We start from the raw sequence: 24569 nt of genomic DNA, 5'->3' as shown, positions 1-24569 counted from the left end.
TACCTAAATATTTCATTCTTTTTGATGTTATTATAAAAGGAGTTTTCTTAATTTTATTTTTGGAATATTGATTACTAGTATATTAAAATATAATTGACATTTGTATATTGATTTCATATCCTGTGACTTTGCTGAACTAATTTATTGCTCTTTTTTTAAAAAATTGTGGTAAAATAAACACAACATAAAATTCACTATCTTAACCATTTGTAAGGATACAGTTCAGTGGTATTACATTCACATTGTTGTGCAACCATCACCATCATCCACCCCCATAAACTCTTTTCATCTTGTAAAACTGAAACTCTATACCTATTACACAATAATGCCCCATTCTCCCCTCCCCACAACTCCTGGCAACTACCATTATAATTTCTGTTTTTATGATTTTGACTACTCTAACTACCTCATATAAGTAGTTAGTATTTGTCTTTTTGTGACTGGCTTATCTCACTTAGCATAATGTCCTCAAGGTTCATCCACGTTGTGGCATACTGCAGAATTAACTTCTTTTATAAAGCTGAATAATATTCCATTGTATGTATATACCATATTTTGCATATCCATTCATCACTTGATAGACACTTGGGTTGCTTCCACATTTTAGCTATTGTGAATAACGCTGCTATGAACATGGACGTACAAATGTCTCTGAGACCCTGCTTTCAATTCTTTTAGGTACATATACCCAGAAGTGGAATTGCTGTATCATATGGAAATTCTATTTTTAATTTTTTTGAGAACTGTCGTACTGTTTTCCACAGCGGCTGAACCCTTTTATATTCCCACCAACAGTACACACAGGTTCCAATTTCTCCATATCCTTGCCAGCATTTGTTATTTTCTGTTTTTTTTTGATAGTAGCCATCCTAATGGGTGTGAGGCAGTATCTCATTGTAGTTTTGATTTGCATTTCCCTAATGATTAGTGATGCTGAGCATCTTTTCATGTGCTTATTTGCCATTTATACATCTTCTTTGGAGAAATGGCTATTCAAGTCCTTTGCCCATTTCTTAATCGAATTGTTTTTTTCTTGTTGAGTTTTAGAAGTTCTCTCTATATTCTGGATATTAATCCATTATCAGATATATGATTTGAAAATATTTTCTCCCATTCTGTGGGTTGCCTTTTTACTTGAGTGGATAGAGTCTTTTGATGCACAAATTTTTTTTAAGTTTCATGAAATCTAATTTGTCTATATTTTCTTCTGTTATCTGTGCCTTCGGTGTCATATTCAAGAAATCATTGCCAAATCCAATGTTGTGAAGCTTTTGTCCTATGTTTTCTTCTAAGAGTTTTATTGTTTCAGGTCTTACATTTAGGCCCTTGACTTATTTTGAGTTAATTTTTATACATGGTGTAAGAGTCCAACTTCATTCTTTTGGATGTGGATATCCAGTTTTCCTAGCACCATTTGTTGGAAAGACTGTCCAGCCCCTATTGAATGGTCTTGGCATCCTTGTCAAAAATCATTTGACTGTATATGTGAGGATTTATTTCTGGGCTCTCTATTCTATTCCATTGGTCTATGTATCTGACTTTATGCCAATACCATACTGTTTTGATTACTGTAGCTTTGTAGTAAGTTTTTTTTTAATTGATGTCATAATAGTTTATAACATTGTGAGATTCCGGTTGTACATTATTATTTGTCAGTCACCATATAAATGTGTCCCTTCTACCCCTTGTGCCCACCTTGCAACTCCCTTCCCCCTGGTAACCACCAAACTGTTCTCTCTGTCTGTGTGTTAGTTTATTGTAGTAAGTTTTGAAATTAGGAAGTGTGCGTCTTCCAGTTTCATTCTTGTTTTTCAAGATTGGTTTGGCTATTCAAGGTCCCTTGAGATTCCATGTGAATTTTAGGATGGGATTTTCTATTTCTACCAAAAACATCATTAGGATTTTGATAGGGATTGCACTGAATCTGTAGATCACTTTAGGTAGTATTGACATTTTAAGTATAAGTCTTCCGATCCACAAACATGGGATGTGTTTCCATTTATTTATGTCTTCTTTAATCTCTTTAGCAATGTTTTATAGTTGTCATTGTACAAGTCTCTCAGCTCCTTGGTGAAGTTAATTCCTAAGTATTTTATTTTTTTGATGCTATTTTAAATGAAATTGTTTCTGTAATTTCCTTTAATGACTGTTCATTGTTTGTATATAGAAAAGCAATTGATTTTTGTGTGTTGATTTTGTATCCTGCTCCTTTGCTGAATTCATTTGTTAGTTCTAACAGCTTTTGTTCTGGAGTCTTTAGGGTTTTATACATATAAGATCATATCTTTTATCTTCTTGTTGATTTTCTGCATAGTTGTTGTATCCATTTTTGGAAGTGGGGAATTGAAGGCTCTGATTATTATTGTTGAATTGTCTATTTCCCCCTTCATTTCTGTCAGTTTTCACTTGATATATCTGTAGGCTCTTTTGTTGAGTGCATCTATTTATAATTGTAATCTCTCCCTGATGAATTGACCCTTTAATCATTATAAAATGTCCCTCTTTGTCTCTACTAATATTTATCTTTTTTAAAAATTGAGATCACATTGATTTATAACATTGTATAAATTTCAGGTGTACATCATTATATTTCACCTTCTGTATAGACTACATTGTGTTCACCACCCAAAGTCTAACTGCCATCTATCACCGTACACATGTGCCTCTTTACCTCTTTTGCCTCCCCCCACCCACCTTACCCTCTGGTAACCACCGATCTGTTCTCTATATCTATGTGTATGTTTGTTTATTTATCTTCCACAAATGAGGGAAATCATACAGTATTTGTCTTTGTCTATCTGACTTATTTTGCTTAGCATAATACCCTCAAGGTCCATCCACGTTGTCACAAATGGCAAGAGTTCACCTTTTTATGGCTGAATAGTATTCCATTAAATATCTATATACCACATCTTTATCCATTCATCTGTCAATGGGCACTTAGGTTGTTTCCGAGTCTTGGCTATTGTGAATAATGCTGCAATGAACATATATCTTTTTGAAATTGTGTTTTCATGTTCTTTGGATCAATATCCACAAGTGGAATAGCTGGATCATATGGTAGTTCTGTTTTTAAGTTTCCATACTGTTTTCCATAGTGTCTGCACCAGTTTGCATTCCCAGCAGCAGTGTATGAGGGTTCCCTTGTCTCCACATCCTCTGCAACGCTTGTTATTTTTTGTCTTTTTAGTAATAGCCATTCTGACAAGCATGAGGTGACATCTCATTGTGGTTCTGATTTGCATTTCCCTAGCAATTAGTGATGTTGAATATTTTTCCATGTGACTATTGGCCATCGGTATATCTTTTTTGGAAAATGTTCAGACCCTCTGCTCACTTTTTAATCACTTTGTTTTTTTGTTTTTGAGTTGGATGAGTTCTTTATATATTTTGGATATTAACCCCTTATTGGATATATGATTTGCAAATATCTTCTCCCAATTGGTAGGCTTTTCATTTTGTTAACGGTTTCCTTTGATGTGCAGAAGCTTTTTAGTTTGATGTAGTCCCATTTGTTTATTTTTTCTTTTGTTTCCCTTGCCTGAGGAGACACATCCAAAAAGATACTGCTAAGACTGATGTCACAGAGCATACTGCCTATGTTTTCTTCTAGGAGTTTTATGGTTTCAGGTCTTACATTCAAGTTTTTAACCCATTTTGAGTTAATTTTTGTGTATGGTGTAAGATAATGGTCTACTTTCATTTGTTTGCATGTTGGCTGTCCAGTTTTCCCAACACCATTTATTGAAGAGATTTTCCTCTTTCCATTGTATGTTCTTGGCTCCTTTGTTGCAAATTATCTGTCCATAGATGTGTGAGTTTATTTTTGGCCCTTCTGTTCTGTTCCATTGATCTGTGTGTCCATTTTTCTGCCAGTATCATGCTGTTTTGATTACTACAGCTTTCTAGTGTATTTTGAAATCAGAGATTGTGATACCTCCAGCTTTGTTCTTTTTTCTTAGGATTTCTTTGGCTATGTGAGGTCTTTTGTGGTTCCATATAACTTTTAAGATTTTTTGTTCTATTTCCATGAAAAATGTCATTGTGATTCTGATAGGGATTGCACTGAATCTGTAGATTGCTCTAAGTAATATGGACATTTTAATTATGTCAATTCTTCCAATCCATGAGCACGGAATATCTTTCCATTTCTTTGTGTCTTCTTTGATTTCTTTCAATAATGTCAGTTTTCAGTGTACAGGTCTTTCACCTCCTCGGTGAAGTTTATTCCTAGGTATTTTATTCTTTGTGTTGCAATTGTAAATGGGATTGTATGCTTGATTTTTCTGTCTCCTACTTTGTTGTTAGTGTACAGGAATGCAACTGGTTTTTGTATGTTGATTTTGTACCCTGCAACTTTACTGTATTTGTTTAATATTTGTAATAGTTGTTTTGTGGATTCTTTAGGGTTATATATATATAAAATAATGTCATCCACAAATAGTGAAAGTTTTACTACTTCCTTTCCAGTTTGGATACCATTCATTTCTTTTTCTTGCCTAATAGATCTAGCTAGGACTTCCAATACTATGTTGAATAAGAGTGGTGAGAGTGGGCATCCTTGTCTTGTTCCTGTTCTTAGGGGGATAGCTTTCAGTTTTTCACCATTGAGTATGATGTTGCCTGTGGGTTGGTAATATATGGCCTTTATTATGTTGAGGTATTTTCCTTCTATAAACATTTATTGATAGTTTTTATCATAAATGGATGCTGAATCTTGTCAAATACTTTCTCTGCATCTATTGAGATTATCATGTGATTTTTATTCTCCATTTTGTTACTGTGGTGTACCACATTGATTGATTTGTGGATTTTGAACCATCCCTGCATCCCTGGAATAAATCCCACTTGATCTTGGTGTATGACCCTTTTAATGTATTGGTGTATACAATTTGCTAATATTTTGTTGAAGATTTTTGCATCTATGTTCGTCAGCGATACTGGACTGTAATTTTCTTTTTTTGTGTTGTCCTTGTCTGGTTTTGGTATCAGGGTAATGTTGGCCTTGTCGAATAAGTTAGGAAGCATCCCCTCCTCTTCAAATTTTTGAAAGAATTTGAGAAGGAAAGGTATTAAGTCTTCTTTGAATGATTGGTAGAATTTACCAGTGAAGACAAGTAGTCCTGGACTTTTGATTTTTGGGGACATTTTTGATTACTGTTTCAGTCTCCTTACTCGTGATTGGCCTATTCAGATTCTCTACTTCTTCTTGATTCAGTTTTGGAAGGTTGTATGATTTTAGGAATTTATCCATTTCTTCTAGGTTCTCGAATTTGTTGACGTATAGCTTTCCATAGTATTCTCTTATAATCCTTTGCATTTTTGTGGTTTTAGTTGTAATTTCTCCTCTTTTGTTTCTGATTTTATTTATTTAAGCTTTTTCTTTTTTTCTTAGTGAGTGTAGCTAGGGGTTTGTCAGTTTTGTTTATCTTTTCAAAGAACCAGTTCTTAGTTTCATTGATCATTTCTATTGAATCTTTAGTCTATCTTTCACTTATTTCCACTCTGATTTTTATTATTTCCTTCCTTCTACTCACTTTGGGCTTCACTTGTTCTTCTTTTTCTAGTTCCTTTCGGTGTAATTTTAGATTGTTTGAGATTTTTCTTGTTTCTTGAGGTAGGCGTGTATTGCTATACACTTCCCTCTTAGTACCACTTTTGCTGCATCTCATAGATTTTGGTATGTTGCATTTTTATTTTCATTTGTCTCCAGGTATTTTTTGATTTATCCTTTGATTTCTTCATCGATCCAATAGTTGTTCGGTGCATATTGTTTAGTCTCCACATATTTATGACTTTTTCAGCTTTCTTCTTATATCTGATTTCTTGTTTCATACCGTTGTGGTCAGAAAAGATGCTTGATATGATTTCAATCTTCTTAAATTTAGACTTGTTTTGTTTCTCAACATATGGTCTCTCTTGATAATGTCCCATGTGTACTTGAGAAGAATGTTATTCTGTTGCTTTTGGATGGAATGTTCTATATCTATCTATCTATCTATCTATCTATCTATCTATCTATCTATCTATCTATCTATCTATCATCTATTAAGTCTATCTGGCCTAATGTTTCATTTAAGGCCAATGCTTCCTTGTTGATTTTCTGTCTGTCTGATCTATCCATTGATGTAAGTGGGGTATTAAAGTCCCCTACTATTATTGTGTTGCTGTCAAATTCTCCCTTTAGGTCTGTTAATAATTGCTTGATATACTTTGGTGCTCCTATGTTAGGTGTATATATGTTAAATGTTATATCTTCTTGATGAATTGTCCCCTTTATCATTATACAATGTCCATCTTTGTCTCTTGCTGTTTTTTTGGCTTGAAGTTCATTGTGTCTGAGATAAGTATGGCTACATCTGCTTTCTTTTGGTTGCCATTTGCTTGGAGTAATATCTTCCATCCCTTCACTCTGAGCTGATGTTTGTCTTTAGAGCTGAGATGGGTCTCCTGGAGGCAGCATATTGTTGAGTCTTGTTTTTTAATTCATCCAAACATTCTCTGTCTTTTGATTGGTGAATTCAATCCATTTACATTGAGGGTGATTATTGATATATAATGGCTTAATACTGCCATTTTGTCTTTTTGTTTCTGGGTGCTCTATATTTCTACTGTTTCTTTTTCCTTGTGTTTCTGTCTGCCATTTCAGTTGGGTGGTTTTCTGTGATGTGTTTCTCAGTTTCCACTTTTTTTATGGTCTGTGACTCTGCTCTGAATTTTTGTTTTGTGGTTATCTATGTATGAAAGGTCTCATAGATAAGATAGTCCTTCTTCTGCTGATAGCCTCTTATCTTCATTTGCCTATCAGATTTTGTCATTTTCCTCTTCCCCTTCTATATTTTTGTCACCAATTATCCCTCTTTGTATTGTGAGCTCATCACCAAATTGAAGTTGTTATAGTTATTTTTAATGCTTTCTTTCCCTTTAACCTTTATGTTATAATTAAGTGTATATTATCCTATTCTAATACAGATTTCCGATTTTCTGATTCTGACACCTTGCTCAAAGCTTTGTATACCTTTGCCTTTTTGTTTCATGTAGGAGAGCTCCTTTCAACATTTCTGGTAAGGCAGCTCTAGTGGTGGTGAAATCCCTCAGCTTTTGTTTGTCTGGGAAAGCCTTTATTTCTCCTTTGTATTTGAAGATACCTTTGCTGGATAGAGTATTCTTGGCTGACAATTTTTATCTTTCAATGTTTTCAATACATCCTTGCACCTTCCCCTGGATTGTAAGGTTTCTGCTGAGAAATCTGCTGGTAGCCTAATGGGGATTCATTTGTAGGTTATTTTCGTTTTTCCCTGGCTGCTATTAATATTCTTTCTTTGTCATTGATTTTTGACAGTTTTAATTATCATGTGTCTTGGAGAAGGTCTTTCTGCGTTGAGATAATTAGGTGTTCTATTAGCTTCATGAATTTATTTATATATATATAAAATTTATAAATTTTATTTATATGCAGTTCCTTCCCCAGGTTTTGCAAGTTCTCACGTATCATTTCTTTAAATAAGCTCTCTGCTCCTTTCTCTCTCTCTTCTTCTTCTGGGATACCCATTACCCTTATTTTGCCCTTTCTAATGGAGTTGGATAATTCTCATAGAATTTTTACATTTTTTAAAAGTCTTAGTTATCTCTCCTCTTCTACCTGCATCCCTTTATAGGTTTCTATCTTCGAGCTTGCTAATTTTCTCTTCCATATGATCTGTTCTAGTTCCTCTGCTTTCTAATGCATTCTTCGTCTCATTTATTGAGTTCTTCAGCTCCAGAATTTCTGTTTAGTTCCTTTTTAGAGTTTCAACTTCTTTGGTAAAGTATTCCTTCTGTTCATTTATTTTATTCCTGAGCTCATTGAACTGCCTTTCTGAGTTTTCTTGTAGTTCCTTTAGTTTCTGCATGACAGCTATTTTGAATTCTTTATTAGTTAGATCACAATCTTCCATGACTTTACACTTGGTTTCTGGAGAATCGTTTTCTTTGTGTAATGCTATGGTACCATGGCTTTTTGTGGTACTTGCTGCGTTATTCCTCTGCCAGCACATTTGTTGTAGCAAACAAGCTTTTTATTTAGGTATAGCTGTGTTTGTTTTGATTCAAAAACTTTTGAACTGGCTGGAGATTAAAGGCCTCTCTTTTGTTTTTCAGTAGGTAGTGCTACAGTGCTAGTTTTTGGTTTCTTTTACCTGAGCTGACTCTGGCTATATTTGAGGCTCTGCCCATTCCACCCTCCAGTGCCTCTATTTGGGGTGTCACCAGTACTCTAATCATCACCGCCTGCACTTCTTGCGGTCATTGATGCCTTGCTGCTGCCAGTGTCACTGCAGTCGCTGGCTTTGCTGCCAGGGGCACAGAGATGGCTGACACTTCAGCCACATCTGGGACCACCTGGGTCGGAAGCTCCACTGCTGTGGTGGGGAGAAGGGGGAGGGTGTGGAGGGAGCCAGGTATGTGGAGCACTGACTCAGCTGTTGCCTATTACCTTGTGGCCACAGGCAATGCTGCAGTTGGGATGTCTGAGTCCTATGGGCACTTCTGCCACTGCTACCATGCTTTTAGCTGCAGCTGGATGGCCTGGGACCATGGGGCTCCACCTCCACTGCTGCTCTGCTTCCCATGGCCGCAGTCACTGCTGCAGCTGGCTGGCTGGAGTCACTTCTGCTGCAGCCTCTGCTGTTGCCCACCAAGTTCTCTGGGGCTGGGGACAGCTGGCACAGCCACCACAGCAGGGGGTCCAGGGTCCTGGGCACTGCCTCTGCTATTCCACATTTAGCCTCCTCTATGTGCTCCACTTTACCCTCCTCCATATGTGCTGATGTGTGGATCTTTCTGGCATCCTAGTTTGTTGTGCAATGTACACTTTGTTTGGGTTATGGATGTTTTACTTGCTGTAGGTTGAAGGAGAGAGATAAAGGGATCCTCTCATACCACCATGATGATGACATCTTAAAACATTTTATTGTCTTAATGTTTATTTTGTCTGGTATTAGTATAGCCACTCCAGCAATCATATGGTTGTTGTTTGTATGTATATCCTTTTCCATCCTTTTACTTTCAATCTATTTGTATCTTTGAATCTAAAGTGTGTCTCCTGTAGACAGTATATAGTTGGATTTTTGTTTTCTTATCTAATTTGACAATCTCTGCCTTTTGATTGGATTTTTAATCCACTGAAATTTAATGTTACTGATATGGTAGATTTGCACCTGCCATTTTGCTTTTTATATGTCTCATGTGTTATTTGTGACTCTATTCTTTCTTTATTGTTTTCTTTCTTTTAAGTGGACATTTTCTAGTGTAACATTTGAATTCCTTTAATAATTTTTACATTATCTTTTTGAGTTATTTTCTCTAGGGTTTATAATATACATCTTAACAGTATCTATTTTAGATATATACTAACTTCATTCCAGTGAAATATCAAAACTGTATTCTTATATAGCTCCATTCCCTTCCCTCTTTCTTGTGATATTATTGCTATACATGTTACATCTGCACAAACCCAAGAATATATTGTTATAATTATTACCTTATATAATCATTTCTTTTAAAGAAGCTGAGAGAAGAAAGGAGAGCAAATAAATATTTATAGTTTTTGTTCTATTAACCTAATTATTTTTGGTTCTCATCTTGTAGATTTACCATCTTGTATCATTTTCTTACTCCAATACATCTTTGTTCCCATACACCTTCTTTTTGCTGATACTGTCAAATATATTATATTTTTATATGTTATAGGCTCAGTATACCTTCTTTTTGCTGATACTGTCAAATATATTATATTTTTATATGTTATAGGCTCAGTAATATAATTATATACATATTGTTTGATGTAACTACTTTTTAAATAAGGGAAAAAAGGAGAAGAAATATGCAATTATTCTGTCTTTTGTAATTACCTACATAATTACCTTTACTGGTGTTCTTTATTTTTTTATATGGATTTGAATTACTGTCTGTTGTCACTTGCTTTCAGCCTGTAGAACTTCCTTTAGTATTTCTTATAAGGCAAGTCTTCTAGCAACACATTCTCTAATTTTTTCTTTTATTTTGAATGTTTTTATTTCACCTTCATTTTTGAAATATAGTTTTATTGGATTTAAGACTGACAGTTGAGAGTTTTATATTTCAGCACATTGAATTATGTTGTCCCACTGCCTTCTGGTCTCCACTGTTTCTGATGAGAATCTAATCTTTGTGGTTCCCTTGCATATAATGAGTCACTTTTTTCTTACAGCATTCAAGAGCTCTCTTTGTCTTTGGCTTTCATCATTTTGACTATGATATGTCTGGTGTGGTTCTCTTTGTGTTGATGCTACTTGGAGTTTATTGAGCTTCTTGGATGTATAGATTAATGTTTTTCATAAAATTTGGGAAATTTTCAGCCATTATTTTTTTTGAATATTTTTTTCTATCCCTTTCTCTCTCTCCTCTACCTCTAGTACTTCCAATACATGTATGTTGGTGCACTCAATGGTGTCACTCATTTCTCTGAGGTTCTGTTCAGTTTTCTTTATTCTTTTATCTCTCTGCTCTTCAGATCACATAATCTCTATTAATCTGTCTTCAAGTTTGCTGTTCTTTCTTCTGCCAGCTCAATTCTCCTGTTGATCCTCTCTAGTAAATTTTTCATTTTGGTTTATTGTACTTTTGAACTGCAGAATATCCACTTGGTTCTTTTTAATACTTTCTTTATTGATATTCTCTATTTGAGGAGACATTGTCATCACAATGTCTTCCTTTAATTCTTTATGCATGGTTTCATTTAGTTCTTTGAACGTATTTAAAGTAACTGCTTTGAAGTCTTTGTCAGCTAAGTTTACCACCTAGGCCTTTTCAAAAACCTGCTTTATTTACTGCATATGGGTAACACTGTCATGTTTCTTAAAATGTCTTGGAAGTTTTTGTTGAAAACTGGATATTTTAGATAATATATTATAACAACACTGGATAATGACCCCACCCTCCAGCCCAGGGCTGGTTGATGTTGTTTGCTTGTTGTTCTCTTGTTTCATTATTTAGTGACTTGGCTGCACTAATTCTGTGAAATCTATTTCCTATGCAGGGTGCAGTCTCTGATGTCTCTACTGAGAGTTTTCCCACTTGTTTTTATCTTTTAGCCTGGCAATCTAGATGTCACCCCTGGGTCAGCATAAGCCACTAATTGGTCAAAGGTTATGCTTAAGTCCTCTTAGCCAGTTAGATTTTTACCCATTACTATTGAATATATATGTGGAGTAAGGCTGCTATCATAGTTCTGGGAGTTTACACTTTTTTGCCCCACATTCAGTGAGGGATGAGCAGTTTGAGGTTCCTTTTCTGATCATTGCTGAGAAGGCATAGCTTTGGGTACTCACAGGCTTCCAGACTTGCAGGTATGAGTTTGATTTTAAGCCTGGCTTCCTAGGAGTTGCCTTTGGGTTGGAGAACTTTATTGCTCAGTCATTGTCTGTCCAGAGATGGTGTTTCAGCTCCTTGTGCCAGTGAGGTATCTGCCACGCATCGATGGGTCTTTGTGTGGTTTGGGGAACGCTCTGAGGTCTGCTCCATGTCCTGTTCTGGTTGCTCCTGAGTGGGTGCCATCTAGTGCGTGCATACATCCTTCCTGATCCCCAGAATTGACTATGATCTCAGGAGAGCTCTTCTGACTGTTTCTTTCCCTGGTTCTCTCTATAAAACTTCTGGACTCTCTACAGTTTGCTTGTATCATGCAGCTACCAGCCTCCTCTTAATTGCTCACCATCAAGATCCCTATTGCTCTTGACATGCTCTTAGACATGGAATTCTCCATGCTCTTTTCCAAATAAAGACAGTCCCTTAAGGCAGAGGTGTGGAGCTCCTCATTCTTATGGCCTGCTGCCCACCCTCCCCCCAAGAAGAACTCCTGGTCATTGCACCGGAGCTGGGGCTGCCTTTCCCAGAGTGACAAGTGACACACCTGCTCTACAAGTGGGCATTGAGGATGGGGGGAGCTGAGGTCTTTTTGGCTTGACTCTCTCAGTATGGAAACTCTTTCCTACACATGAGCTGAGTGGGGATGATTAGGGCCCTGAGTATTCTTGGCATGCTGCCCCTGGATTAGAGCTTCTGCCCCTGAGTGGAGGCTGGGTGCGTCATCCTCGTTACCATACCTACCTGGACACAGGGCTGGAGTTGATTAAAAATGTCAATATTCCCCTCCCAGGGTGAAACTATAACCCAAGAATGGGAGCTGGGAGGAAAAGGAGCCCCCATCTTCTTGGCTATCTATGCCTGAGGGTTAAATGATTTTAAAAAATTATTTTCACCAGTTAAGTTGTAATTTTGCTGGGCAGAGGGTTTGCCCACCTCCTTACACTGTCCTTCTGGAAGTCTCACCCTCTGTCTTCCTTTTTTTTTTCTTGTAGTAAAATATACATAATATAATATTTGCCCCTTTAATAATTTTTAAGTGTACAGTTCAGTGGCATTAAGTACATTCACTTTACACTGCACCATCACCACCACTCATCTGCAGAACTTTTCTTCTTCTCAACTTGAAACTCATACCTATTAAACACTAACTCCCCATTCCCTCCTCCTCTCAGCCCCAGGAAACCACAATTTTACTTTCTATTTCTGAATTGGACTACCCTAGGTACCTCATATAAGTGGAATCATACAATATTTGTCCTTTTGTGACTGACTTACTTTACTCAGTATAACGTCTTCAAGGTTCAGCCATGTTGTAGCATGTATCAGAATTTCCTTTCTTTTTAAGTTTGAATAATATTCCATTGTATGTATATACCACCTTCTGTTTATCAATTCATCCATTGATGGAAATGAATTGCTTCCACCTTTTGACTACTGTTAATCTTCTTCTGGTTCCCTTGTATGTGATAAGTTGTTTTTCTCTTGCTTCTTTCAAGATTGTCTTTGTCATTTAACAGTGTCTAAGTATGGATCTTTGAGTTTATACTACTCCGAGTTTTTTATCTTGGATATGTAGATTTAAGTTTTTCATCAAATTTGGGAAGTTTTCAATTCTTAATTCTTCATATATTTTTCTAACCACCCCTCTCTCCTGAGTCACCTATTATGCATGTATTGGTATACTTGATGTTGTCCTACAGGTCTCTTAGGCTCTTTTCATTTTTATTCATTCTTTTTACGTTTTTTTTTTTTTTTTGCTGAGGAAGATTTGCTCTGAGCTAACATCTGTTGCCAATCTTCCTCTTTTTTTTTTATGTGAGCTGCTGCCACAGCATGGCCACTGACAGATGAGTGGTGTAGGTCCACGCCTGGGAACAAAACCTGGCTGCCAAAGTGGAGTGTGCCAAACTTTAACCACTAGGCCATCAGGGCTGGCCCATTTGTTTTACATTTTGTATTCAGATTGGATAATCTCTGTTGATGTAACTTCAAGTTCACTGATTTTTTTTCTTTTCTCAGCTCAAATCTGCTGTTGAGTTCCTCAAGTTAATTTTTCATTTCAATTGTTGTACTTTTCAACTCCAGAATATCTATTTGGTTTCTTTTTGTAATTTCTATCTCTTTATTGCTATTCTCTATTTGATGGATCATTGTTACCATACTTTAATTCTTTAAATATTGTTTCCTTTAGTTCTTTGAACATATTTATAGTAGCTGATTTAAAGTCTTTATTTACTGTGTCCTACCTCCATACGCCCTCAGAGACAGTTTCTATTGACTGCTTTTCGTCCTGTGTATGAGCCACACATTATTATTTCTTTGCAAGTCTTGTAATTTTTTGGTTGGACATTGGACAGTTTTGGTAATATATCATAGTAACCCTGGACTTTTGACTCCCTCACAAGCATTGTCATTGCTGCTGTTTTTGTTTGTTTAGTGACATGTCTGGATGAATTTTGGAGAGTCTGTCTCTCCTGCAGTGTGTGGCCTGATGTCCCTGCTCAGATTTTTATTTTTATTTTTAACTCTTCTTTTCATTTTTAAGCCTAGCTTCCTAGGAGTCTCCCTTGGATCAGCATAGCTTGTCAGCTAATGATTAGTCACAAGTTGTGCAGAAACATCTTGAGACAATAAAACTTCCATTTTTGCCAAGAGGAGTATATATATGTTTGGGGCATACATTAAAAATTCAGGCAGTTTAGAAGTCTAGCTTTTTTTTTTTTTTTTTGTGAGGAGATCAGCCCTGAGCTAATATCCGCCAATCCTCCTCTTTCTTTGCTGAGGAAGATGGCCCTGGGCTAACATCGGTGCCTATCTTCCTCCACTTTATATGGGACGCCGCCACAGCATGGCTTACCAAGCAGTGCGTCGGTGCGCGCCCGGGATCCGAACCAGCGAACCCCGGGCCGCCGCAGCGGAGCGCGCGCACTTAACCGCTTGCGCCACCGGGCCGGCCCCTAGAAGTCTAGCTTTTTAAATATTTATTTATTTATTTAGTGTGTGTGTGTGTGTGTGCACACGCGAGGAAGATCAGCCCTGAGCTAACATCCATGCCAATCCTCCTCTTTTTGCGGAGGGAAGAATGGCCCTGAGCTAACATCCGTGCCGATCTTCCTCCACTTTATATGGGACACTGCCACAGCATGGCCTGACAAGCAGTGTGTCGTTGCACACCTGGGATCCGAACCTGGGCCGCCAGCAGCGGAGCACGCGCACTTAACCGCTACGCCACGGGGCCAGCCCCTAGAAGTCTAGCTTTTATTTTTACCTTGTGCAGGTCTCATGTTCAGTCAGGTATGAATATGTAATTGGGGCTCTCTCCAGTCTCTCCTGAGTGTGTTTACAGCCCTGTGCATGTACACAACCTTCCAGATCTCCAGGAATTTATGGAAGCTTATCAAAGCCCTTTATGACTGTTTTATTGCCCAGATCTCTCAGTTAAATTTTTGGCATGGTGTACTGCCACCAAAGGCAACTTAGGTGTTTGCCTTCCCTGATTGTTTGCCAATGTTTTTACTGTTGTTCTTGACAATACCCTGGGCTTGAGACTTCTTTATTTATTTTCATTTAAAAAATTCCTTTCTTATCTCAAGATCAGTTAAATCATTGCTTAGTTTTTATTCTACCTTTTATCTTTCTTTTTCTTTGAATTTATCTCTATAATCAATCCATCTGGAAATACGTGAGGCAAGGCTCTAACTTGATGTTTTCTCCCCAAATACCAATCCAGTTTTCTCAACAATTATTAAAAAATTTATCTATTCCTCCTTGATTTGTGAAGCTTCCTTTAGCATATTTTAAATTATAATGTGTCTAGGGTCTTACTCAGTATTATCTGTTCTAAAATAACGACCTGTCAATTTTTGTGCCAGTATCACATCATTTTAGTATAAGTTTATAATACATTTTGGTATTTTCTTTTTGTTTGAACCAAGACTCCTCTTATTGTTCTTTTTAAAAAATTCTAAGCTATTCTTGTTCATTTGCTTTTCCCAACAAACTTTAGAATTATTCTGTCAAGTAAACAAAAACTAGTTCTTATATATCTTTACTCTTTATATTTCAGGATAGCACATGGTTAACTCAAATGCCCTATTACAGCTGGGAATGAATCTGCTGCTTCTTAATAGAATTGCTTTTCAGAAGAGACTCCTTAACTTCACTCATGAATCTAGAGGAGTGAACTTGTCCAATTTCATGTTCTATTTCTGGAAAACTGTTGAGATTTGAATGAACCTTTGCTAGAAATGATAGGGCCTTGGTGCATGCCTCTCCACATTCAACAGGGCTGCACCACACCCCTAGAAGCCTGACAGAATCCCTCACTATCCCTCCCTCCTCAGTGGTGACTATTATATGTGTAAAGTTTCTGCCTTCCTCAAACTGTATCAACCTGTCCTAGTAGACTCTCATTTCTCTAGGCCGACTGTCCAAGAGCTTCACCAACATAAGTTTTAGTCACAACTTCCCTAGCATTACTACTTACATGAGAGGTCTCTTTTACCTATGGCTAGTAGAAGCAATTGAGGAGTTGAGACTCCTAGTACTCAATTAGACCATAGTTCAATGTTTCTCCTACCCAGTCTTTACTTGACATTGCTGGGCAGTGAATTATTTACGATAAGTTAATGTTCATTTAAAGGTGAATTTTTAATTTCCAACCAGATTTTATGTTAATCTTTAAAACTGCATTTTTCTACCATTTTGTCTTTTAAAAAGCATAAGAATTAGGAGTTGGAGAGACTTGAGTTCAAACTCTTGCACTACCCCTTACTAGCTATGTAACCTTTGCAAGTCACTTCTCTGAGCCTTTGTTTCCTCAGCTATATATGGAGATAAATAATACTTACTTTTCAGCACTATTATGAGGATTAGTAACATCATATACAAAGGGCTGACTTAGCACATTGCCAGGTACATAACATGTAATATTATAGAACCTGTTCTTGATGATTTTATGGAGATTATTGCCTTGTGCTTTAATAATGATCTTACATGGATTACTGATTTATACAGGGCAGTTTCCCCCTACACTAAATGGCTCCAGATGATGCCTCTTCTTTTTGCGTTTTTAGGTCTCTTTAAAATCTTAAAAAAAAATAAAGATTATATCTTTTTCCCTGATTTTAGGCAGTAGGCTATCACTTACCATTGCTGTCACTGGGACCGATTCTAAGAATAGCTCCTACTCCCTGTCTCACCTCCCTTGCAATTTGCTGCATATGATCTGTTGTACACTGGGAAATCAGATGACCAAATTGTCAAAAACATGTCTAAACTAAGAATAAATAGGTTGAGCAGGAGGCTAAGGGGTTCTCTTCAGGGGAAGCATATAAAACCTATTAGGTTATTAGAGCATGGTCTTTGTGATAGCTATTATAGCTGTTCATAAGACATTTTTACTTATTTTCATGTTCTTGGATGTGTCCCAAAAAACATAGAGAATCAAATAAATGGGAAAATGAGCTATTACTATACTTTTTTTTTAATTTTATTTATTTATTTTTTCCCCCAAAGCCCCAGTAGATAGTTGTATGTCATAGCTGCACATCCTTCTAGTTGCTGTATGTGGGACGTGGCCTCAGCATGGCCGGAGAAGCAGTGTGTCGGTGTGCACCTGGGATCCGAACCCAGGCCGCCAGCAGCGGAGCGTGCACACTTAACCGCTAAGCCATGGGGCCAGCCCCTATTACTATACTTTTGAGAAAAAAAAAAAACATGTAATTCCAAAGTTAATATGGGACAATGCAGGGCTGTGGCCCAAGAACATGTTAGGAGCTAGAAGGAATGAATCCTATCCATTATTCTTACTGGGAAGACTTTGTAAGTCACCAATCTTAATGTCAAGGCAGTTAGAAAATTAACATATATTAAGCATCTATTATATGATAGGGTCCCTGCATGCATTATCTCAATCCTCAAACAGCTCTGAGAAGTAAGAACTATTATACCCATTTATAGTGCGGAAATGGATACTCTAAAAGGTTAAAGTGACTTTCCAAGCTGAAAAGTGCCAGAGCCAGAATTCAAACTAAGGCCTGTCCAGTTTCAAAGCTCAATGCTCTATAATCCTCTGGTGACTTGAAGGGACTAACTTCCTCTTTGCACAAAAACTTACTTCTTCTACATTAGCAAATAAACAATGAGAAAGTATAATAGAAAACAGAATACCATCTATAATCCCAACAATATATATCAAGTACCTAGGAATTAATTTAAAATGCAGAAGACCTCTATGGAAAAAAATTAACTCTACTAAGATATAAAGGAAGAGACCTGAATAAAGGGAGAGGTAAACTATGATCTTTGGATGGGAAGACAACATAATAAAGATGTCAACTCTCCCCATATTAATCTATAAATTCAATTCATTGACAAAAACCCCAACACTTTTTGTGGAAACTGGACTAATTATAAATTATATACGGAAGAATAAAGGCTCATGTGGTTCAAGAATAGCTAGTACTAGTCTGAAACAAAAAAAGCAAAGAGCAGAGATTTGCCCTACCTAATATTAAGGCAAATTACAAAGCCTTAATAATTGAAACAATGTGATCCTGGTGAGGGATCAAATATAGGCAATGGAACAAAATAGAATCCAGGAACGGACTCATGTATCTATAGGAACTTGGTACAAAGGAAAGGTGGTAATACAAATCACCAGGGAAAAGAAAAGATAACGTAATAAATGGAGTTGGGAAAACTGGCTTATTATGTAGAGAAAATAAAATTAGATCCTTTCTTATAACATATACAGGATAAATACCCACTAAAGACCTGACATGGAAGGCAACATTATAAAACTATAAGAAAATGTAGAAAAATATCTTTGTGACCCAGGGGGAGGGAAGAATTAATTAAATAAGATTTCCAAAAGCACATACCATAAAGGTACAATTAGATGGGTTTGACAAAACCAAAATTAAATGCTTCTTGGTCAGACGTTAAGTGTACTGATATCTGCAATTTACTTGGAAATGTATCAAAAAGGATGGATAAATGGATGGCTAGAGATGAATAGATGGAGAGTTAAACAGGATAAAGAAGCATAGTAAAATGTTAATTGTAGAATCTAAGTGGTGGCATATGGGTGTTCACCATACTATTCTTCCAATTTTTCTATATGTATGAAGTGATGATATTAAAAGCTTGGTAAAAATGAAATACTTTTGTTCAACAAAGATATTGTACATAAAGTTTTAAAGAATTGTGACTGATTGGAAAAGATGTTTGATACACACACACAGAGATATAGAAAGGATAATTGCTACACATGTATATGTATACACCCACACATATCTGACAAGAAACTTCTGCAATCAGCAAGAAAAAGACAAGTAACCTAAAAGAAAATTTGCAAGATATATAAACAGTACTTCAGAGAATGAAAAAACAGATGGCTAATATGTATAAAATAGAAGCTCAACCTCATCTGTAGTGAAAGAGAGGCAAATTAAAATAAAAGATACTATTAGAAGCCCACTGGATTGGCAAAAATTAAGTTATATGATATCGGTACTGGCAATAATATGAAGAAATAGAAACCCTTATGCATTGTTCATAGGACTATAAATTAGTAAAAAAAAAAACTAGAGAGTAATTTGGCAATATTTAGTGAAAAACCTATATGCATATTTTACAGGATCCAGTTAATGCTACTCCTGAGTATATACTTCAGACAAACTGACACAGAAACACAGAGACAGAGAGAGAGAGACCTATGAAGACATTCCCTGCAGCACTGTTTGTAATACCCAAGAACTGGAAACAACTATCTATCAATCGATAAATAAAATACTGTGATATTAGTATTTTTTGTGCGTGAGGAAGATTAGCCCTGAGGTGAATCCTCCTCTATTTTTTGAGGAAGATTGGCCCTGGGCTAACATCCATACCCATCTTCCTCTACTTTATGTATGGGACGCCTGCCACAGCATGGCTCGAAAAGCAGTGCATGGGTCTGTGTCCCGGATCCGAACCTGCGAACCCTGGGCCGCCAAAGCGGAGTGCACAAACTTAACCACTACGCCACTGGGCCGGCCCCTGATATTAGTATTTGATGGGACATAATCCAGTAGTCATGAGGAATGAACCATAATGTGAATATGGATAGATCTCAAAAATGACAGAGTGAAAAACATAAGAAATAGAATGAGATGTACAGCACATCTTTTATGTTAAAAAAGGAAAAAATCTATACATATAAACACTATAGACAGTGCATGGATACACATATGTATATATGGAATATATAGAAGATGGCTTGGAAGGACACACATCAATATCCAAGAGCAGATAACTATTGGTAGAGAGGAGAAGGGAACTGGATCAGGAATAAAGACTGAAGGGGACAAAACCCAAACATAAAACCAAATATAAAAGAGAGGTCATGCATAGACTGATGATGACAGAGGATCATAAACTGAGAAGACTATCATAGTAATCAATTTCAGTGTTTCTTAAGTCTAAGCAAAACATAAAAACCTCCCTACCCCAAAACACCATAAAAACACTTGCTTAAAGGAAATGTTAAAAAAGTAAAAGAGAAATGAACTGGTCACCTCCCTGTTACATGGCTTACCGGAGTACACAGCACATGAGTAGCAGATGGGTGGGGACATTAGCTGGATTGAGCATACTGGGTGTGTCTGACTTCATGCAGGCCAGGAAGGCCCTCATCCTTCTGTTCTTGTCCTCAATTGCTTTGCCTAGCCAGAGCTTCTTGAGGTTTGGGCAAGTCCATTCCCGAAATGTCAGTGCAGACACCAGCTCAGGGGTTTGAGGAGACTTCCCTTTATAGGCAGACCACTCTTTAAGGATCACTGAAGGAACTGGAAAACAGAAATTGAGGAAAAACAGTCTCTAGAGAATCTCTGAGCATTTCCGCAGCTGGCCACAATTGACAGGATCTATCACATTTCAACATCTTTTTATTTTTTGTCGCTATAATTTTTATTTTTAGCAGTAGAAACAGCATGAGTAGTAAGCATTTTTTAGATGCTTTATATGTGTTAAGTACTTTACATATAAATGTAAATCTCATTTATTCCTCAGAACAATCCTGAGAGAAGTATTATGACTATATTATCACAAAACGTATGCTCATTTTGCAGATGAAGAAATCAAGGCTCAATGTCACACAGTTCTTTTTTTTTTGTGAGGAAGATCAGCCCTGAGCTAACATCCATGCCAATCCTTTTTTTGCTGAGGAAGACCGGCCCTGGGCTAACATCTGTGCCCATCTACCTCCACTTTATATGGGATGCCGCCACAGCATAGCCTGACAAGCGGTGCATCAGTGCATGCCCGGGATCCAAGCCTGAGAACCCGGACCACCAGAAGCGGAGCGTGCACACTTAACCACTAGGCCACAGGGCCGGCCCCCACATAGTTCTTAATTACTTTAAAACTCATTTTAATAATGGCCATGTTTTTTTTTTTTGCAGTAACATTGGTTTATAAGATTGTATAAATTTCAGGTGTACATCATTATATTTCGATTTCTGCATAGGTTACATCATGTTCACCACCCAAAGACTAATTACAATCCATCATCACACCACATGTGCCTAATTATCCCTTTTGCCCTCCTCCCTCGCTCCTTCCCCTCTGGTAGCCACCAATCCAATCTCTGTCTCTATGTGTTGTTTGTTGTTGTTTTTATCTTCTAGTTAAGAATGAGATCATATGGTATTTGACTTTATCACTCTGACTTGTAAAACTCATTTCTTAAGTAGATATACCAGGCTAGGCAAGGAAAGAAGTCCAAGGAAGAATTACATGAATACCTGGCTTCATAACAGACTACAGGACACCCCAAAAGACTTTAAAGAATTTCACAACATTCTCAAAAACCAACAACTTTTAGATTTATGAAGGTGTAACAGACAAGGAAAACATAGCTTCTGTCTACTTCTAGTATACCTCAGGCTCCTAAACTGTGACTTCTTTCATTTAAGACGTCTAGCATTTACTCAATTACCCAAGCTAGATGCCTGGAAGTCATTCCAGAATCCTCGCTCTCCTTCACTTCCTACACATCTGGTTATTCCCAAGGTCCTGCTGATTCTACTACCTTATCATCCCTTATATCTGTCCTCTGTTCTTCATCACAACAAATATTGCAGAGGTTCAGATCTCATCATCTTTCACCTGAAAAGAGTCTCCAGACTGTTGTCCCTGCCTTCATCCTGTCTGGTCTCCCTCATACCCATGCTCCACAACCACTAGAGTGCTCTTTTTAAAAAACTTTTTAGTTTGAAATAATTATAGATTCACAGGAGTTGTAAAGATAGTAGAGAGAGGTCCTGTGTACGCTTTACCCAGTTTCCCCCAATGGTTATATCTAAAATAATTATAATACAATATCAAAGCTAAGAAGTTGACATTGGTATAACTGTGTGTATAGTTCTCTGTCATGTTGAGATTTGTGTAACCACCACCACGATCAAGATACAGAACTATTCCATCACCACAAAGATCTCCGTTGTGCTACCCCTTTTATGGTCATACTCAGTGCCCTCCAGCACCATCCATAATCCCTGGCAACCACTAATCTGTTCTCCGTCTCTATAATTTTATCAATTTGAGAATGTTATATAAATGGAATCATACAGTATGCAACCTTTTGAGACGGGTATTTTCACTCAGCATAATGCCCTTGAGATCCATCCATGTTGTTGCATGTATCAATAATTCATTCCTTTTTTTGCCAAGTAGTATTCCATGGTATGGATGTACCACAATTTAACCATTCACCTTTTAAAGGATATTTGGGTTGTATCCAGTTTGAGGCACTTATGAATGAAGCTCTGTGTACAAGTAAATATTTGTGTACAAGTTCCTGCATGAAGATAAGTCTTCGTTTCTCTGGGATAAATGCCCCAAAGATTAAGTGCTGAGTTGTATAGTAAGTCTATTTTTAGTTTTGAAAGGAATGGCCAAATTGTTTTCCAGAGTGTGGTTACCCTTTTACATTCCCACCAGCAAATTTATGAATGATCTAGTTACTCCACATCCAGTTCAGCATGCGGTATTATCACCATTAGTTACTTTAGCCATTCTGATAGGCATGTAGTGATACCTCATTGTGGCTTTAATTTGCATTTCTCTAATGGCTAATGATGTTGAACATCTTTTCATGTCTTTATTTGCCATATATATATTTTCTTCAGTGAAATGTGTGCACGTATTTTGCTGATTTTCTAACTGGATTGTTTTTATAATGTTCAGTTTTGAGAGTTCTTTATTATTTTAGATATTAGTCTAGATATGTGGTACTTGTTCATCTATGGATGTCCAATTGATTCAGCACCATTTATTAAAAAGACCATCCTTCGTCCAATGAAGTGCTTCTGCAGCTTTGTCAAAAATCAGTTGGCTGTACTTATATGAGGCTATTTCTGGGTTTCCTATTCAGTTCCATTGATCTATGTGTTTATACCACTGCCAATACCACACAGTCTTAATTATAGTAGCTAAAACATAAGTCTTGTAATCAGGTAAAGTGCTCCCAATTTATTATTCTTTTTCAAAAATGTTTTAGCTATTCTAGTTCCTTTGTCTTTCCATATAAATATTAGAATAATCTTGTCTATACCTACAAAGAATCCTGCTGGGATTTGGATAGGAACTGTGTTAAGTCTGTGTACCAATTTGAGGAGAATTGACATCTTTACTATGATGAGTCTTCCAATTCACGGACATCTATGTCTCTCCATTTATGTAGGTCTTCATTGCTTTCTTTCATCAGGATTTTGTAATTTTCAGCATACAGATCCTGAACATCTTTTGTTAAATTTATACCTACGTATTTCATTTTCTTGGGAAGGATTGTAAATGCTATTGCATTTTTTAATTCAGTTCCACATATTCATTGTAAGTATAGAGAAATACAATTAAATTTTGTATGTTTATTTTTGTATCCTGCAACCTTGATGAACTTATTAGTTCTAGGAGTTTTGTTGTAGATTCCTTGTGGTTTTCTACATAGACTATATGTCACCTGCAATTAGGGACAGTTTCATTTTTTCCTTTCTGATCTGTATGCCTTCTATTTCATTTTCTTGCCTTCCTGCACTGGCTAGAACTTCCAGTCCTATTGAAGAGCAGCAGCAAGGGTGGACATCGTAGCCTTGTTCCTGATTTTAGGAGAAAAACATTCAGTCTTTCACCATTAAGTATAATGTTCACTGTAGGGATTTTGTAGATGTTCTTTATCAAGCAGAAGAAATTCTCCTCTATTCCTAGTTTTCTGAGAGTTTTTTAATCACCAATGGTTGTCAAATTTTGTCAAATGTTTTTCTGCATCCATTGAAATGATCATATCATTTTTCTTATTTAGCCTGTTTATATGGTGGATTACATTGATTGATTTTTCAAATATTGAATGAGCCTTACAGCCATGTAATAAACCTTACTTGACCACGGTGTATAATTATTTTTATATGTTGCTGAATTCTATTGACCAATATTTTGTTAAGAATTTTTACATCTATATTGATGAGGGATATCAGTCTGAAGAGTTGTTTTTAAGTACTGTCTTTTTCTGGTTTTAAATCAGCATAATACTGGCTTCATAAGAATGAGTTGGGAAGTGTTCTCTCTTCTATCTTCTGAAAAGGACTGTGTAGAATTGATGTTAATTCTTTGTTAAACATTTGGGAGAATTCTCCAATGAAGTTTGACTCCAATTGAGTCAGATTTCTTTTTGGGGAGGTTTTAAATTAAATTTCATTAATATTTATAGGGTTATTCAAATGATCTATTTTATATTAGATGAGTTGTGATAGTTTGTATATTTTGAGAAATTGGTCCATTTTGTCTAAGCTGTCAGATTTATGTGCAGAGTTGTTTATAGTATTCCCATATAATCCTTTTGATGTCTGCAGGCTCTGTGACATATCTGTGAAATATCATTTCATTCTTTTTTTTTCTTCTTATATTGAAGTATAGTTGACATACAATATTATGTTAGTTTCAGGTGTACAACATCAAGATTCAACATTTATATACAGTACGAAATGATCACCATAAGTCTAGTAACCATCTATCGCTATACAAAGTTATTACAATATTATTGACTATATTACCTATTCCGTATATTACATACCTGTAACTTACTTATTTTATGACTGGAAGTTTGTACCTCTTAATCCCCTTCAGCTATTTTGCCCAACCCCTCA

The 24569-nt window shown here is 36.5% G+C and overlaps 1 protein-coding gene across 2 annotated transcripts in view; it reads right to left on the bottom strand.

The window, feature by feature from the left end:
- Window positions 1–24569, bottom strand: part of FAM120C (family with sequence similarity 120 member C) — a 105201-nt gene that overhangs the window by 20440 nt on the left and 60192 nt on the right. For both annotated transcript variants that reach the window (XM_058535916.1, XM_058535918.1), the window contains exon 10: window positions 19967–20216. In XM_058535916.1, the coding sequence (XP_058391899.1) occupies window positions 19967–20216 (250 nt within the window). The remainder of the gene's footprint in view (window positions 1–19966; window positions 20217–24569) is intronic.

The sequence above is a fragment of the Diceros bicornis genome, chromosome X (assembly GCF_020826845.1).
Source record: "Diceros bicornis minor isolate mBicDic1 chromosome X, mDicBic1.mat.cur, whole genome shotgun sequence".
NCBI lineage: Eukaryota > Metazoa > Chordata > Mammalia > Perissodactyla > Rhinocerotidae > Diceros > Diceros bicornis.
The sequence above is the reverse complement of the archived record's forward strand: the minus strand, read 5'-3'. Positions and strand labels throughout refer to the sequence as shown.